Source organism: Leptonychotes weddellii, chromosome 3 (genome assembly GCF_054177405.1).
Source record: "Leptonychotes weddellii isolate Sample4059 chromosome 3, ASM5417740v2, whole genome shotgun sequence".
Classification (NCBI taxonomy): domain Eukaryota; kingdom Metazoa; phylum Chordata; class Mammalia; order Carnivora; family Phocidae; genus Leptonychotes; species Leptonychotes weddellii.
The window spans coordinates 99,104,849-99,122,708 of NC_138371.1; the positions used below are offsets into that span (position 1 = coordinate 99,104,849).

A 17,860-nucleotide genomic window follows, 5' to 3' on the forward strand; every position below is an offset into this window, starting at 1 on the left:
ACCATCTAGATTTCACGCTGGGCCTGGACTCCTGCACCACCGGTGGGCCAAGGTTGGCCTAGACTTGGCCAAGATGGCCCAACAAGACACACACAAAGTGCCAAGGCACAGTCGAACACCCCACACCCACCTAAGGCACCTCAGCCACCCCCACCCCAGAGTAGAGCTGGCTCCGGGAGCTGGCACCCCAACTTTCTGTCCTTGGTGTGAAATGGAGACATCATTCTCCCATTTAATCCTCGCAAAGAGGCAAACTGAAGCTCAGAGGGGATAAGTAACTTGCCCAAGGTCAAGGGCTTGAGAGCAACAGAGCTGGGATTTGAACCCGAGCCTTCGACCTTGCCACCCCGCATAAGGTGCTTTGTAAAACCTTTACCACTGCTTCTGCGCTGGAGCCTCACTCCAACTCACTTAGCATTAAGTGTCTACTGTGTGCAGGTGACAGGGTCACAGACTCACCGTGGGACCAGCCTCCACCCTCAAAGACTCTGGGTCTAGCGGGGAGGATGGTTACCCCATTCTACGGAGGAGCAAACCAAAGCAGGAAGGGTTAAGTAGCTGGCCCAGGTCCCAGATAAAAGAGAAGGAGAACAGGAGCTAGAATCTCAGGTCTCAGGATGTGCTGAGAGCGCCTGACTCCTAGAGGCTTCTCTCTCTACCGCATTGCTCAGGAGCAGCACCGCGCTGGCTGCAGAATGTGGTGGCGGCCTCCCCAGCTCTCCTGGAGTACACAACGGGCAGGGTGACCTGTGAGTGCAGTGGCACAAAGCAGGAATGCAGGCACCAGGTTCTGCCCTGCTACTGACCATGGGTTTCCCATGGTGCTGACTCAGCTCTCCCTCAAGGTAGTTTCTGCAGCTCCCTGGGCCAGCAGTGCCAGGATCAGACATGAGGATGCGGCCCCCACCGGTCCACCAGATCCAAGGCAGGGCCTCCCCCAATGTCCTCAGGAAGGGCCCGGGGCTGCCTTGGTCGTGGCCTCCTCCAGACTCACAGTCCACTCAACCAGGTGGGCTAGACAGTCAGCTTGGGGAAGGTGGTGACATTCTAGCTCAGCCAAGCCCACTGCCAGGACAGACTGCTAGACTGTCCTTGTGGGGGTGGGGAGGGGATGCAAATTAATAACCCCAGGGCTTAGTTTATATTTCAGAAAAACAACAGTATTTGGATCCTGTCCTAGGTTCAGCAAATGCATCCAATTAATTGTGGATTTTGTTTCTCATTTCAGATCAGGACTCAGCTCACACCCCCAGCCATTAGCTCATCCTTAAGTGTCCCCTGCCCCAGGATCCCCAACTCTTTCTTCGTGGGAGGTGGGAGCTATGGTGCCTGTGCTCAGCTCCTTCTCTACCTTTGGGCTTCCCGAGGAGTGCAGATCAGGCCAGCTCTGTCCAAATCTGACCCTCTTGGGTCCCTTGATTCCTGGGGGCAGCCAGGTTCCCGCCTCCCTCATGGAGCTGGTTGGTGGATGCCAAGCTATGAGGAAACCCCTGACTCAGGGAAGGGCCAGCTCTGCAGCTTCACCTTCTCCTCTGATGTGCCAGCCTCCTGGGGCAACCAAGGGTCAGCATCCCCACCACACACACACACACACACACACACACACACACACAGAGGCATGCATATTTGCACTTCAATAGTCTCCCCCTAGGGGAGCCTGGCTGACCTGGCTGGCTCTGTAGGTAGAGCTCTTGACCTCAAGCCCCTTAGGTGTGGAGATTACTTAAAAAAAAAAAAAGTCTCTCCCTAGCCCTGGATTCAGGGATGGGAGGGGCAGCACCTAGGAAAGGCCAACCTAGGGCCAAGTCTGATGGCTGGAAGGTAGGAAATCCCAGGGCTTCCCTGAGCCTCAGTGCTCTCATCTGCCAAATGGAACCATAATCCCGTCCTGCCTACCTCACAGGTCAGCGAGACAACGAATCAAATGAAAAAAAGTGGGTGTGAGGGTTCTTCATAGAATTACACAATGCCACAGAGATAAGAAGACTGTGTTCCCCCCCCCGGAACCCTCTAAAGCCAGCTGGACCCAGCAGAGACACAGCTCTGCCACGAGCAGAGTTCACCTTATCTCCCTTGATAAGAGGATCTCATGTTTCTCAGTTCCCAGATGGGCATGCTGGGGTTCGGAGGCCCAGCCAGGGTTCAAGCCAGGTCTCTCAAGCCTGTGCTCTTCTGCTGCACATCAGGCTCCCAGAGTAAATGAATGATGGGAGACCCCTCACCTCTGTCCCCCGCTCCATGCCCCGCATCTGGTCCCTGAAAGCACAGCCCACCTGGAACCATGTGTCCTTCCCCAACCTCATTCAACGGGGCTCTGGCTCAGGGGGCTCTGACTTCCCTCCTGGAGGAGATGATACCACCTCCTCCCAATTAAGCTTTTTCAGCCAGTACAGGAAAAAAGAGGGAAAAAAGGTACACTGCAGCTCAATTTCAAGAATCCTGTCATATACAAAACAAAAAGCTCAAAACACAAAAGCCAGAATGGTCCATACCTGTGGGTTCTCAGGGGTTTCCCCAAGATGCTCCCTGGGAAAAAACCCGTGTGTCAGCACCCACCAGGGACCAGGCACTGATCACATCACTTCCTCCTGGGCCCTATCCACAAGGCCGTGGGGGCAGGAACTCTTGTTCCCATGTACAAAGGAGGAAAGAGGGGCGCAGCTTGCCCTGGACCGCAGAGGAGGCAAGTGGTCACTGGGGCCACGCTCCATCCTCCCAAACACACCTCTTAACCCCGGTTCGATCTGTCCTCTGTCCTTGCCCAGCTACCAATGTTCCGGGGCCCCGGGTTAGCACCTGCATCCACACACCACCTAGATCTGGCCCCGAGATAGTTAACATGTCCTGGCAGAGTGGATGCCATCCCAGAGCAGAGACTAGCGGCGCCATGGCAGATGGGGGTGGGGAGTGGGGGTCCCCTTGAGGGGCCTCTCCCGGCCCAGGTCTCCTGTGCCAGGTCTGTCCCCGGTGCCCAATGGCAGGCCCAGGCTCATCCAGGGCTCAGGCATGTTGGCGACGGTCCTGGGGAGAGGCTGAGCTGACCAAAGGGTCCAAAGAAAGTAGCAGCAGCTGTTGGAAAAGGGGCCAGTCTGACGAAGGCTCTACCGTCACCGGATCCCCCTTCCGGCCCCACAGCCTCTGATGGCTCCTCCAGCCTCAGGCCTGAGTGGAAACCCCAACGTGCCTCACCAGCCAGCGCTGCCCCCTGAGCCTCCATCCGTACAACATTACCGACATTACTGTTCCTGTTGTCCACGCCTCTCTCAGCAGTCTGCACTTACAGCCAGAGGCCCCCACCCGCTGGCATGACCCCTCCTCCCCTGAGGACCCTCCTCTTCTGAGGACCCTCCCCTGCTCTGACCCAGGAGCTAGGGGACACCCCCCCATGGCCATCTGACCAGTGGCCTGGCCACGAAGGACAGAGCACACAGGAGTGCCGGAAGAGGGGTGAACTGATGCACTGATGGCCCCTCCCAGCTGTTAGGCTCTCCAAGCCTAGTGGTGTCACCCCCCCTCAGTGTCACCTTGGGGCCCCAAAACAAAGAAGCAGTACACATGTGGGGTGGGGACTATAGGATGTTGTGCCTTTCTAGCAAGCCTGGGAAACAGACATCACCCAGCCCCTGTGATCCCAGCCCTGACAGGGTAGACTCCAGGATGGCAGCCCGACCCAAGACCGCCTTGTGCCTTCCTGGGCACACCTGGATCCTAACCTGGCCAAGCCTGAGGTCATTCCCTCAGGGGGCTCAGGACTCACCCCCTCACCCCAGGTGGGTCTCCTTTTCCTCAGAAAGCCAGGGGCTCCCTCAGCCCTAGACAGTGACGCACCGGGTTCTCGGCTAAGCCCAGACTGGAAGACAGACAAACAGACAAATTGCTCAGGCAACATGTGAGGAAGAAAGGTGAGCAGGCTGAGGCACACAAGGGTCTGGGGTCCCTCCCGGCCCTCCAGGGCCTGCTCTCCCCCACCTATCCTTTTGGTCTTGGGTCTCATCCCGACCACCCTCACTCACACACATTCCAGCCACCCTGGAAAAGTCCAGCCACCCAGTCTGCCAAAAACGTCCCTGCCCTCCCCACAACCCACCTCCTCTGCCTTTCAAACCCAGCTCAGGTGCCTCCTCCTCCGAGGAGACTTCCTTGATTGCCCTGGCTGGATGAGAAGCTCTTTAGCACCAGCACCCTTGCCTCGATCTCTCCCCAGTGCTGTGACGGGCTCTGGGAGCTCCTTGAGGACAGGGGCAGGTTCTCTCTCAGTACCCTCAGCAACTCAGCATCCTGGGCCACAGTGGGCAAGCCACAAACAAGGGAATGACAGCCAGAATAAATAAGGTCATCCCAACCTGAGAGAATTAATTCAATGTAAGTTGAGGCATCTGAAACAAGGAGCCAGCAGGGACATCCCTAAGAAGACACCCTGGCATCTCCAGGACAGGGAGGCCTGCAGGGGCCCAGAAGGCCTCGGAGCCCTGGCCCCACACCAGCTGGTACACGTCCCTCCCTGTGGTGGTTGTTGCTGCCCACTCACTCCCCAGCCCAGGGGGCTCAGCCCAGAGCCACTGCGGCCCTCACCCTGCAGAGGCGGGCATGTCTGCCACTCACCACCCTTCGGTAGAGGCAGCGGTGGGGGGCTGGCCTGTGGCCCCAGGCTTGGGCACAGCATGGGAGGCACAAATGCCCACCCCCAGGGCACCATGGCTCTCTGTGCCCTGAGGCCACTGTCTGTAGCCAGGCTCCAACTCCCACTCTTGGCCCACACTGGGGCCCCAATCCCACCCCATCTCCTGAGCAGCAGGGTTGAAGGTAAGGTCCAGGAAGCGGAGGGAAGAAGGCCTGCAGAGAGTACGGTGGAAATGGGTCTGAGGGCAGCCTCTCACTGGCCCTAACAGTGAAGTCATGGTCCAGCAAACCACGCAGCCCCCAGGTCAGCAATCCCTGGCATTTCTGTCACCCAAAGCTGCCTCAGGTTGGAAGAAGACTCTGGCAGAGGGCTCAGGCCAAGGCCTCTCTGGCATCTGGCCTAAAGCGAGGCAGGGCTCCCCAGCAAGGCCCCTGCCCACTCCTGAGAACCTCAGTTTCTGGGCCCAAGCACTGCAGCCCCTGGCTCAGGTAAGCTCCACCACAGTCCTGGGCCCTTTTACTGTGGGAGATGGTATTTGCTGTGATGCCTGAGTCCCTCTGAATGGCCTGTGGAGGGGGGCAGGGGCCCCCCTCCATCTGACTCCAAGCCCTCAGCTCTTACTATGGCCTCCTCTGCTCTCTGAAGGCCTGAAATCCTACAGCCCCAGCTGCCCTACCCCACCCACCCTATACCCCGAAAACCCAGGGGATCTCCCGGGCCTCTGCCAGGCCTGCCTGAAGAATCCATGCATCCCTGTGAGCACACACAGCGCGCTGAGCTGGGAGAAGCCACAGCCACCGCAGGAAGCAGCACCCACCCTCAGGGAGCAGATATTCCAGGAGGCTGGCCCCAGGCTACCATGGGCCAGACTCAAGCCTGGACCCAGGAGAGCTGCCTTCCCACTCCACACAGCCAGTCCACAAGGATGGGCGGCAAGCTCCCCCAGGGCAGTGGGTCCCAGACTTTTAGATTCCACTCCAGGAAAAGGGGTGTGTGTGTGTGTGTGTGTGTGTGTGTGTGTGTGTGTGTGTTCAACTGCATGACTATTTCTTCCCCCAAGAACATTAAAAAATAACTAGTATTAACATCATTTCATAAAAGAAACACTGTTGCAACAACATAAACAAAAGTAGACAGACTCTCAGAATAAAGATGGTTTCTTTATACTGAATGAACTGGATGCGGCTTTTATATTTGGGAAAACATACACTCACATACACACCACATTGCCTCCTTTGTCCTCATTTTCTTGCAGAAACTCTTGTGTTAGACTGCATCAGGAAAGCTCAGGCCATCCCCTCACCCCAGAGCCCACCACACATCTCAAAAGGGTAAAGGTCATACTCAGGTGAGGATCCAGTGGGGGACAAGGGCCCTCAAATCTCCTTTAATGGGGGAGGAAGAAGGTCTTGGGGACCCAAACCTGTCAAATGATTCCCCTAATAGACAAGGCCTTCTTGATCAGGAGAGGTCAGGAAGGGTCACTAGAGATTCATATCTCATTTGCATGGCTCCACCAGAGACGTGGTAAGCCAGACACTTGACTGGGAGAGCCCATGGGCAAGTCACACCACTGCTCAGGCTCAGTTTCTTCATCTGCTCAATGGGAATCAGCATGACTTCACCTGGTTGCAGTGGGATGAGAATTTTTACCAAGCACCTGGCACTCAGCAGGTACACAATAAACCATGGCTGTTATCACTAAGTTAATATTTGACAAAGGCTTCCCTTGGAGCAAGAAGAGCCTGCCTTTCCCTTTTCAACTGCCCAGCACTGACCCCTGTCAGCCCTCAGCATGGAGCCAGCTTTGCTGCCCAGTCCACAAGTGGGTGGCCTCTTTGGGAGGTGGCAGTCTCTTTGGAGAGGCCCCAAGGGCCCCAGGTACCAGCCAGTTCCCATGAGAGGGCCCCTTCCACGGCACAAGACCAGCTCCTCTGGGAAATGATGAGCCCTGTCCTCCACTTCGGTCCACTTAATCTGCACAGCATGCTCCGTGGCATATGTTGTCTAGATCAGGTGAGGAAACAGGCTCAGAGAGGTGAACAAGACTTACCCAAAGGCAGCAAGGCCTGGGGAGAGCTTTGTAAACTCAGCTTTCTCAAAAGTCTTCCAAGAGCCTGCCCCCAAGTCTGGGCCATCTTCGGTGCCTCCCTCTTCCTCTTTCAGGGTCCCCCCGCCTTTGTCTTCCCATCCTATATCCAGAGCCCCTGCCCAGCCTCTGAAGCTGCCCAGGCCTGTCCTCTGTCAGTGCCCTGCTGAGTGGTTTTAGCATTGGCATCCTTTTCTTTGTACCTTTAATCCCAAAAGGAGACTTGCCAAAGAGGCTGTAGAAAAACACAACATACCAGAGTGGCATCCAACAGAAAGCCTTCCTCCCCCAGGTGCCCTCTTACCTGGAGACCAGAAGCTTCCACTCAGCCTCCCCCTGGCCAATCCCATGAACTGTGTGAGCACCCACGTTCACAGCCCCACCTGAGTCCTCAGCAGGGGTACTGGGGATGCTCAGGAAAGGCTGAGCCCATTCATCAGACTCCACTGAGCAAAAGTGAAGGGCCACCTCCTGTTCACTACCCGCCAGCACAGTTGCTTGCTTCTCTACCATCTTCCCCCCACCCCTCCGCCCTCCCTGATGGCTCAGCTCCCTGAGGGTAGGGCATGGTTTTGTTCAGCCCTGTATCCCCTGTCCCTAGAAGAATGCCCAGCACCTAGTAGGTGCTTGATGTTCATTTCATGAATAGAAGAATAAATAAGCAACCCCCCATTACTTTACTGAGGGCCAAAATGAGGAAGCCCAGAGAGAGGGGGGATACTTACCCAGAGCCACCGAGTTTATGCGGAAGGTGAGTTAAGATTCACTCCAGAAGCGTCTGATTCCCTCCCCTGCTGTAGGCTGCCCCTCTACACACACACACACACCCCACCACCACCACCACCACCCAGGCACTGGGGCATCATAAGCCCTGATCAGCTAAGGGCTCAGCAGGGATTAGCTGTCTATAGAGGCCTGAAATGGACACTCGCAGGGAAGCAGGCCTAGGCAGGGACAGCGGGCTCCTGGGTCGCTTCATTGTACTGCCCTGCCCCACAGAGTGGGCATTTAGTGAGCACTTGCCTTGTGCTGGGCCCTGTCCAAGGCTTTACTCTCCAAAATGAATATGTGCAGAGGAACCATTATTGCCCCATTTTATACATGAATGTCCTGCAACTTGCCCAAGGTCCTAGCTAGACAGGGAAACTGAGGACTACCTCAGAAACTGAGGACTGCCTGCCTGCCAAGCCCATGCATGTTGTCTCTCCCACGCGCCCTTATAGTCTCTTCTCCTGTGGTAAGAAAGAGGCCTAATGCAGAGGGTAGGACCCAGGGATTCTAGAACCTGATGGAAACAGAACTATGCAAGGCCTGGCCTTGGGTTAAGGCAGGAGGGAGGGACAGAAGCATTCTCTTCATGTTGTCCAAGTCACACAGCTTGGAAGGGACAAAATGGATCAAGACTGCCTAGTCCAGGGGCAGGGACCTGAAATTGGAGGTGGGAAGAGGGCCCCTGACGGGGTCATCTGCGAAGAAGGGAGGAGAAGCGTTCAAACCTCGGCTTCTCTGAGAATCCAAGAGATACACAGATTTCCCCACAAGACTTGATCAAATCTGGCCCACATCTACCACCCAGCCACCCCTCACCACTCCCAACACACTGGGCCCCTTCTCTTTAAGTGAACTAGTGGCCTCCTGTCCTCACTCTCACCCCACACCTTGGCCACACAGACCCTCCCAGAACACCTTCTCCAGGCCCCATGTAGCCCAGGAAGCATACCCTTCTCCGCAGGCCCCTGGGTAAAACAGCCTTTGCCTCACCCTGAGCCCCGGCATGAGCCAGCAGACTCACCTGAGTGGAGACTCCTCTCCCCCCAGGGCACACTGGAGCTCGGGGAATTCTGGAGGCCATGTTTCCAACCTCTCTATGCCCACATTCCTTAGCCAAATGTCCCCCAAGTCCCCATAGACACCCTACCAGAAATGATGGCTGGCTCAGAAGCCTTCCCTCCAGCGGGCAAGGTGAACCACAACCACCTGCACCGATAATTCAGGTTCAGGGAGAAGCTGCTCTGAGGGTAGAGAGGGGCAAGAGCCTTGTGCCAGCTCAGAGGAAAGAGACACAGAGCAGGGAGATAGAGAGAGGCTGAGGGAAAGGGGACACTGGGGGGGTGTGGGCACAGACAAGAGAGGGGCAGGAAGAGTCCTCAGATACCCAGGGACAGAGAGAGGGACACCAAGATGAGGAAAGAGAAATGCAGAATGTGGGGGGAGAGGAGCAACTTTTGGCTGGGCCCTGGGGAAGCAGGGAGGTGAGAGGAGCCTGGTGCCTCACAGGCCCTCCCGCAGACCCAGATGGACCCCCTCCCAGGGCACCTGCTCTTCCGCGTGGCGTGGCTCCTCTTAAAGCTGTCGTGAGGGTAAGGATTGGTTGTACAGGCCTGGCTCCAGCTGAGGCCCATACGGCTACTTTGTTAGGAGACCTTGACCACCAGACGAGCATGGTGCCATCATGGCCATGTGTCAGGGTCCTATAAATAACTGCCATTGCACCTTCCCTCTGGGGAGCATCTACTCCAACTTGCCGGCCCTGGGCCCTGCCCCCTCCCAGCTGGGCCTCCCCACTCCCAGCAGGCTCAGGGCCTGCCACAGGGGACAGAAGGAGTGCACACTCCCACCTCCCGCCAGAGCCTTCTTCCTTGTGCTCATCATCAGCCCAGCTCTGGCCTCCCTCCATGAGGACTCCTAAGCAGTGGGCCTCAGGGGCAGGGGCCAGCGGGCCAGATTCCACCCCCACCCCAGCTGTCCCTTCTCCCCCACCTACCCCTCCCCCAAGGGGCCCAGCCAGCCAACCTCTAATCCTCTGTCATCTGACCCAGGCTCCACCCTACATTGGCTCTGCCCAGCCACCCTACTGAGGCCCAAAAATGGATAAAGTCATTCACAGAGGGTCCAACAAGCCAAACGCAATAGGAAGATGACCTCATGACGCCCCCGAGCCCAAGCTCCAGGCACACGCTCTGTACCCCAGCATTCTGGGGGCAGCCAGGGGCTAGGAGGCAAGGAGTGCAGTGCCATGCTCAGACCCTGGTGACCCTTCCAATATACTCTTATGCCTCCTCATGGCCAGAGGCCCCGGGACCTTACAGCAGTAAGCTCCACAGCAGTCACAACCACCCATACCCCGCTCCCCACTGCACCCCGGGCTCGGCCCAGGGCCAGGCGCACAGCGCATGTCCAAGGCAGGGTTTGCTGAACGGGGGAAAGCAGAGAACACAGCACAAATCAGCCCACCCACAGGCCTGCACCAGGGCTGCCAAGCAAGCCCCCAAATGCCCTTGTTTGTCCATAAACAGTCACTCTGCACCTGCTGGGGCCAGGTAAATGCCTGGGTACACACACAGATCTGCCCTCCCCTCCGGGGGAGCACCCAGACCAGTGATGCATGGGTCAAGGGAGGATGAGATGGGTAATGCCAAGCCAAGACCCATGGAGAGACACACTAAGCTGGGGGCACAGGAGAGCTGGCTCCACAGACACCAGAGGGTAAGCTTTCCTTGACCACACTGTCACCCTCTGAGTCCTGGTGGATATTTGGGCTGAGACGGGAAACTGGGAAAGAAGAAAAGGAGAGATGAGGCCCTTCTACCTATGGGGATAGTACCCAGGCCCTGCACCAAAGCTACCACTTGTCCCTGGTCAGGAAATGCCCTCCTATGGCAACACAACTGGAATTGCCCCCGTTACTGATTGATTCGGCCGAGGCGAGGCGGGAGCAGGGGTGCCTGTGAGACCACTGGCAATGTGAATTAGACGGGGTCCTGAACACCACCAGAAGGTGCTAGGGAGGCAGCCGTTGACCCATGCTGCAACAGACTCTGAACCACAGGAGGGCAAAGGGGAGAGGCTGGTGTGGGTTGAGGCATCAGGCTTCCCCAGAAGGGGGTACTGCTGCAGGGCCAACAAGGGAGGGGACTGAAGGAAGGCTACTCTCCGACTTCCGATGGGGGAGGGTCTCCTAACCAGCGCCCAGTGTCGGAGGGGAAGAGAGCAGCAGTACCACTAAACAACTCCAGTCCCCTGCAGCCCAGGCTTGGGAAGGGCCAGCCTTTGGCCAAGGCCAGCGTCCATGGCCGACCAGCTGTCAGCCAACTGCCCAGGCCACGGAACAGGAGCTGAAGAGGGAGGGGAGGAGGCTCAGTGGGGTCAGTGATGACGTACTGCCACTTACAAGGAGGGGACACAGCTCATGCCTACTGCCCCTGAAATTAGTGAAAGATGCTGATGCAGAGACAAGGCAGCCAGGGCAAAGGGGACACCGAAAGAGCAAAGGGGAGCCAGAGAAGAGCAGGACATCAGTGGAGTGGGGGCAGGAAACTCATCTCAGCTAACCTGCTTCCCATTCATCTTCCTCAGCCCCTGAGGAGCAGGAAGTCGGCTTAGCCCAGAGCTGCCGGCTCCAGGCACCTAGATGGATTACCCAGTCCTGGGCAGGAGGGGGGTGGGGGGAGGAAGCAACGGCAGCAGCATCTGCCCCCCTCCACCACCACCAGCGCTTATTGAAGTCTTCCCAGCCCCCAGCCAGCTATCTGTGGTGCTCTAATCCCTCCTCCCGCCGGGGCAGGAGTGGGTGGGGGCGGTGGGAAGGGTGTACAGCTGCTGGGGCCGGCCAGTTCTGGAGCTTGGCTGAGGGCCCTAACCTCCACGCACACCCACCCATCTCCTTAGCTTGCGGACTACAAGGATGAGCAGCGGGACTCTTGGGGAGGCGCTGAGGAAGCTCTAGCCCCTGCCCCCCCATCACGTGGCTGCATCCTTAGGGAACCCGCAGGTCTCAGCTGCAAAAGTCATTGTTTATAAACAGCCACAGACTGGCTGGAGGAGGCCGGCCTGTCCCCGAGTTCCCACTCTTGGCTGAGCGTCGGGTGGGAGAGAAGGCAGACTCCGCTGGGGGGCACTGGGGGACCACCCTGGCTGGAGCAGATTCTGCAATCCTAGATTTCAGAGTCCGAGTCGGCAGGGGAAGTGGCGTCAGCAGCTGGCGTGATCCAATTCAATGAACCAGAGGTGGCTTGGGATAGAAAGCTGAACGGGTGCGGACCCCCGCCCCCCAATACTGCATTTCCTGCACTGTCAGGGTGCCAGGGGAAGCCCTGGCTCCATCCCTTCTCCTGCTGCCAGTTGCTCTGGGCACTGAGGGGTCAGGTTTCCTGCGGCGCCCTCCACGCCCCCGGTGTGGCCCCAGCTCCTTCGGGCCAGCTCCCCACCCAGGTGGTGGGCTCCCAAAGCCGGAGCCACCACTCCCTCCCCAGCCGCCGGAAACGCTAAGCCCAGGCTCGGACGAAGGCACCTCCCCGTGGGGCGCGCGGTGCTGTGCTCCCCAGGGGCCAGGCCGGAGCGTCCAGGCCTCGGGCACCTCTCAGGAAAGGAAACCCGATCCTTCCTTCGGCCGGCGGGGACAGAAGGTGGAGAGGCGGCTGGGGAGGAGGGAACGGCGGGCTCAGGAAGTGCCCAGGGGCCTGGAGCTAGCGCGCTGAGGGGCAGCCTCGGGATTCCCGGAGCAGAGAAGCCCTGGGACACAAGGGGCAGACTCCCTCCCCCCAGCGCCGGCCCCGCCCGCGTGGCCCGAGTGGGGCCGGGGGGCTGGGGGCGCCACCTCGCCTCCCAGCCTCCGGGCCCTCGGCCTCCAGGGTGGGATTTACTGGACCTCGCGCCCCGAGAAGAGCGTGGGCCGCCTCTTCCCTGCAGACAGACGAAGAAGATACAAAGCTGGGGGTGGGGGGAGCCGGGGGAGCCGCGGGAGGGGGGGGTGAGGGGACAGCTGCGCCCTCTTCTGCCCCCGCTGGGGGTGGGGAGACAGAAGACGTGGATCCGAGAGGCGCCCAGAACGCTGGGGGCCGCAGCCTATGGACCCCCGAAGGCCCTCGGCGCGATCGTCCGGAGGTGACAGCGCCGGATCCCGGGTGAGGACCAGCCCCTGGAGGGGGAGGGGGGGCAGGTGGCCCGGACCGCGCGGAGGCCGGGGATCGGGCTTGCTCACCTTCTCCTGCGCGCGCGTGAGCTTCTTCTGCACGTTGCTGGCGATCTTCCCTGCCGTCACCCCCTTGCTGCCCATCTCGGCCATCGCGGCTCAGGCCCGGCCCGGTGGCGGGAGCCGATCTCCCAGGCCCCAGCCCCTAGCCGCGCGTCCGGCCCCGGCTCCGGCTCCACGCCGCGCGCTAGACAGCCGAGCCGACTGACGGAGGCGGAGCGTGCGCCCGGCGAGCGAGCGAGCGGCCGAGCGACGCGGGGACCCACGGACCGAGGGAGGGGCAGGGAGGAGGGGCCGGGCCTCGGGCGGCGGTCAGTGCCCCCCGCCCGCCCCCTCTGGACTAGACTCTGCCTTTTAAAGGGCCATTGCGGGCTCCGGAACGCTTGGCTAAGAAGGAGCGAGCGGTGCGCGCGGGTGCCGGGAGCTGCGGCGAGTGGGACTCCTGGGACGCTCCTATGACACCGCCCCGGGGCGGAGACTAAGATGCCAGTCTTCCCGGGAGAGGAAGCCAGTTTGAGACCGGTGCGTTCAAACACCGGGGTTTAAGTGCTGCGATTGGTGCGTGCCCCTGGAATCGGAGAGCCCCGGCTGCGAGCGCGCGGCAGGAGCCCACTCTCCTGCCTGGGGCTTGGCTCTGGCCTCACGCTGGACGTTCCGCCTCCTCCTGGCCTATAGACTCACCGGTTTCCACCTGGGTTCTCTGGGGGCCCCTGGGACAACTTCACATCTCTGTCCCTGGCACCTAGTTCCAGGCCAACCAGGCGCTCCATCTTCCCATTTGCTGATTATTATTATTATTATTATTATTATAACAATTTAACATTACTGAGCTCTTACTGTGTGCCTGGCACTCTGCTAAGTGCCTCCACGACAGCCCTAGGAGGTGGGTGCTATTATCATTCCCATTTTACAAATGGGGCACAGACAGGCCTGAAACCAAATCTCTTGATTCTGCGTTCCAGGGTCTCAACCACTACCCTGTGGGCTGTCTTCTCTTCCGTGCTGGGGAAAAAAAAAAAAAAAAATGATTGATGATAATTATTCAAAGAGAAGATAAGGTTATTGCTAACCAGCTTTGCCAACAAATTAATGACACATGCGAAATTTATAAATATGTATTGAATCTACTGATCCCACTCACACCCCTCCCCCAAATCATGTCAGAGACTATGAAGGATGCCACAGCCCTTTGCTGTCCTGGAGGCCAGGGACAGCCCTGGAAGATTTCTCAGGGACTGTTGGTGGAGCTGAGTGGAGAAAGGAGTCCTGAAGGCCCTGCTGAGGAGAATGGACAGAAGCCAGGGCAGGGGTCTCTGGGAGGAGCAGGAAAGGCTTTGCAGACCATACACCAAGAGCCCTCCCCATACAAATGGAGAAACTGAGGCCCAGGAGTAAAAGGTTCTGGCTTCCCTCTGCCTGGAAGGCCTCCTGAACTCTGGCTACTCCTCCTGGTTCTTCCCATTACTGCTTAACGCCCATAGGGGATGATCTTAACCAGTCCTCCCTCCTGGCCTGTTATTACTCCTATTTTGCAGAAAGATAGACTGAGGCTTGCTGAAGGTCACAAGAGATAAGCAGATATCCAAATCCAGGTCTTCCTGCACTAAAGTCCTCAGCTGAGACACTGAACTGCTTCCCAGAAAAAACACCAAGCACTGCACAAATGGAAAGCATTTTGTCAAAATTATTATAAACTCATGACCAATTCGTGAGCTACAAAAACAAAACCTAAACAACCCGGCCTGAGTTGCTAAAGCAACTTTCTTCTAAAGGCTTAATGTGCTTTTACCTCATGGTCTCTTTTCCTAATTTTATGGTTATCGTTTTCCTAACCATTCCCTAAGAGTGATTTCTCCCAACATTCCTCTGAAGAAAGGAGGAAATGGGCAGAAGTCAAACTGTATTCCAGTTGGCTCCCAGGGAACAGTGGGAGATTCTGCTTCGCTGGACTTCGGTGTTTCAAAATATCACTTGACAAAAAAATTAGAAGCAACTTAGATGGTTATCAGCAGGATAGAATCTTGCACAGCGACCGAAGGGGCCATTGGGGGATCATTCTAAACAACCATTACAGAGATGTAGCAACATAAAAATAATGCTTACGGTATAATTGTGAGTGAAAAGGAGAAGACCAAAAACTGTGCATGCACTATCCTTGCAACCACTAAAAATAAATACAAGTGCTCATGATCCAAGACTCAAAAGGACCATGCACAAAAGAAATAGACGTGTTTAATGTTAAAGCATTATGGCTGATTTTTTTCCTCTTAATTTCCTAAATATTCCGTAATATGCTATATGGCCTTCATAACTAAACACACATACACAGCTCTATCTTTAAACAAGGTAATTCTTAATGTGATCTCTAGATTAGAAAGGCTTTTTTAAATGCAAAAGCATTGGAAGATATTTTGAAATAAACAATGCTAGCTTGAGGATACATAAAAATTTCAGTTTTTTAAACTTCAAAAAATACTGTTAACATATAAGGTTAAAAGTTTGGAAGGACATGCTCCAAAAATGTTAGTTACAAGTCCAAGAGGGTAGGAATGTAGAAGATTTTTACTTTCTGCTTTATGATTTGCTATAATGTCTAATTTTTTTTTACCATAATAGTCCATTGTTTTCACTATCACACGCACACACAAAAAATAAAGGTATTTCTATGAAAAGAAATTTGACATAAAAAAAATCAAAGTGTTAGAAACTGGGGAAATATTTTTGAAAATAAAATAGAACTCTCACAATTCACAACAAAAACACTAAGATCCCAATATAACTGGGCAAATGGCACAAATGGACAATTCACAAAACTGGAGATTCAAATGATCAATAAACAGGTTTTAAAAGTTCAGTCTTGGGGCGCCTGGGTGGCTCAGGTCGTGATACTGGGGTCCTGGGATCGAGACCCTGCATCAGCCTCCCAGCTTCTCTCTCTCCCTCTACCATTCCCCCTGCTCGTGTTCGTGCTCCCTCTCTCTCTTTCTCTCATAAATAAATAAAATCTTTTAAAAAAAATAAAGGTTCAGTCTTGGGGTGCCTGGCTGGCTCAGTGAGAGGAGCATGTGACTCTTGATCTCAGGGCCATGAGTTCGAGCCCCACATTGGGTAAAGAGATTACTTAAAAAAAAAAAAAACTTTAAAATTCCAGTCTTACCAGAAAACTAAAAAAGCATTCATTAAATCAATGAAATATATCATTCCTGCCTCTACTTTCATCAAATCAGTGAACAGTTTTTTAAATTACATTACTTAAACCAGAGAGATAGACACTCACAAGCACTGCTTCTGAGAGTATAACAGATAATGGAATTTCTGGAAAGCAGTCTTGCAATATGTATAAAGACTCATCAAAATGCCTACATTCTTCAATCTTAGAATTTCAAGTCTAGGAAATAATTTAAAATTTTAGCAAAGCTTTAATCACACAGATTTCTGTCATCTTAACTATAATAATGCAAAACTGAAAACATGAGTGTTAGCTATTTATTGCCATTGTTTGCTGTTATTGTTCACGTTAGTTCAGTCCCTCAGTCTCCAAACATTTCTGAGCACCTATTAAGTACCAGTCCCGAGCTGGGCTCTGCAGAAACAGCCGTGGGTTCCGTGGGGCCCCTTTGCCAGGAGTGCACTACATCTGGGACAGGATGGGGTCTGGGAAGGGTCAGGGAGGCTCTTTGAGGGAGGGATGTTGAAGACCTGAAGTGGGCATTGACAGGAGAACAGGAAGGGAACCTGGTGCCTAGTGGAGCCTCAAATATCGAGGCAAGAATAAATGAACAGACAAGCAAATATGCAACGTGTTCTGGGCCTGCCTTTCCTTCTGTCCCTTCAGGGCCCAGGTCTCCCCCTCTGTGTCCCTCCAGCTCTGCACAGAAGACCCCGAGGGCCTAGCTGTCCAGCCTACTTCCAGACCTCTGCACAAAGGCCTATTACCACGTGCAATTAACTATAGTATAGCAATGCATGAAATATTTGCCAAAACAATGCTTATGAAGTTTTTTGTGTTGGGGAAATGTCGTTAATGTGTTGTTAACAGAATAATGCAGGATATTAACTTGTATATGAATATGGTGTCAGCTGCTATCCAAATGTGGTTGGTATCTCTGGGTGGAGCAATTCAGGGTGAGTTTTTTTCCTCACTTTTTTATTTTCCAAATTTTGTGCAAACACTGTTTTTGTGATCAGAAAAAAATGCTATAATCAAAATGAGGAAGCTGTCCCCTGGGGTGCTGGTTGGGAAACTACAATATGGCAGCGCAGAAAGAGTAAGCATTAAGGCAGACTATGTGTGCTGTGCCTGCCGACCTGCATGGCTAAACTGTGAAGTCTGTGGAAAGGATTTTCCAAATCACGAAGAACTCACACAAGCAAAGGGCAGTCCTCCATTTCCCTTGGAGAGAAAATAACATTGCCCCCATGTTTTCCTTCTGTTCTTCAAGAATTGAATAAGAAGCTCTCATGATCATCATCATCATTCCAGCTTATGAAGCAAGATTTTTTATTTATATTCTTGTGACTGTCAGAAGAATCCTGTGTTTGATAGCAGTAAGACTTCTTGCCATCATTATATAACGATGAGGACTCACAGAAGACAGGGTGGGTTTACCCAAAGCCACAGGGCACAGTGTAGGTCCAAGGCTGAGCTCACTCAGCACCTGGCCATCTCCAGTGACTGGAATGGGCCAGCTTCCTACCTCCCTCCTGGGACAGCAGGCTTCATCTCCAAGAGAGATGGAGAATCCAGGAGAATCTACAGGCAGAACCAGAAGGGGATTTGTCTTTCCAGAAGCATTATTTCAGGGCAACCTATGTGTGATCTATGTCCAAGAAGGGCCCCCTGACAGATTATCCTCACTCCCTCTCACTTGTAAAAGGCCACCAGGATATTGTAGGAGGATCAGACAGATCTGGAGTCAGAAGTCAGTTCCTGCATTGACCACTTTTCCATCCTTGGCTATATTATTTAAACAGTTCAAGCCTCATCTGTAATATGGGGGTGAATCTCTTTACATAATTGTGAAAATGATGAACATTATACATAAAACCCCCGGAGTATCAGAAGTGACCATGTAAATGATGGCTGAATACAATGGATAGCAGATGCCATCAATTTGGTCTGCTCAGCTAATTGACCTACTTTCTTTATAGACTCATTCCTCGTTTGGTGTGGTTTGGT

General features: G+C 54.8%; 1 protein-coding gene across 20 annotated transcripts in view; it reads right to left on the reverse strand.

The window, feature by feature from the left end:
• Nucleotides 1–12,957, reverse strand: part of BIN1 (bridging integrator 1) — a 55,739-nt gene extending 42,782 nt beyond the window's left edge. For all 20 annotated transcript variants that reach the window (XM_081814641.1, XM_081814639.1, XM_081814636.1 and 17 more), the window contains exon 1: nt 12,691–12,957. In XM_081814641.1, the coding sequence (XP_081670767.1) occupies nt 12,691–12,774 (84 nt within the window). In that variant the 5' untranslated portion in view covers nt 12,775–12,957. The remainder of the gene's footprint in view (nt 1–12,690) is intronic.
• Between the last annotated feature and the right edge of the window lie 4,903 nt (nt 12,958–17,860).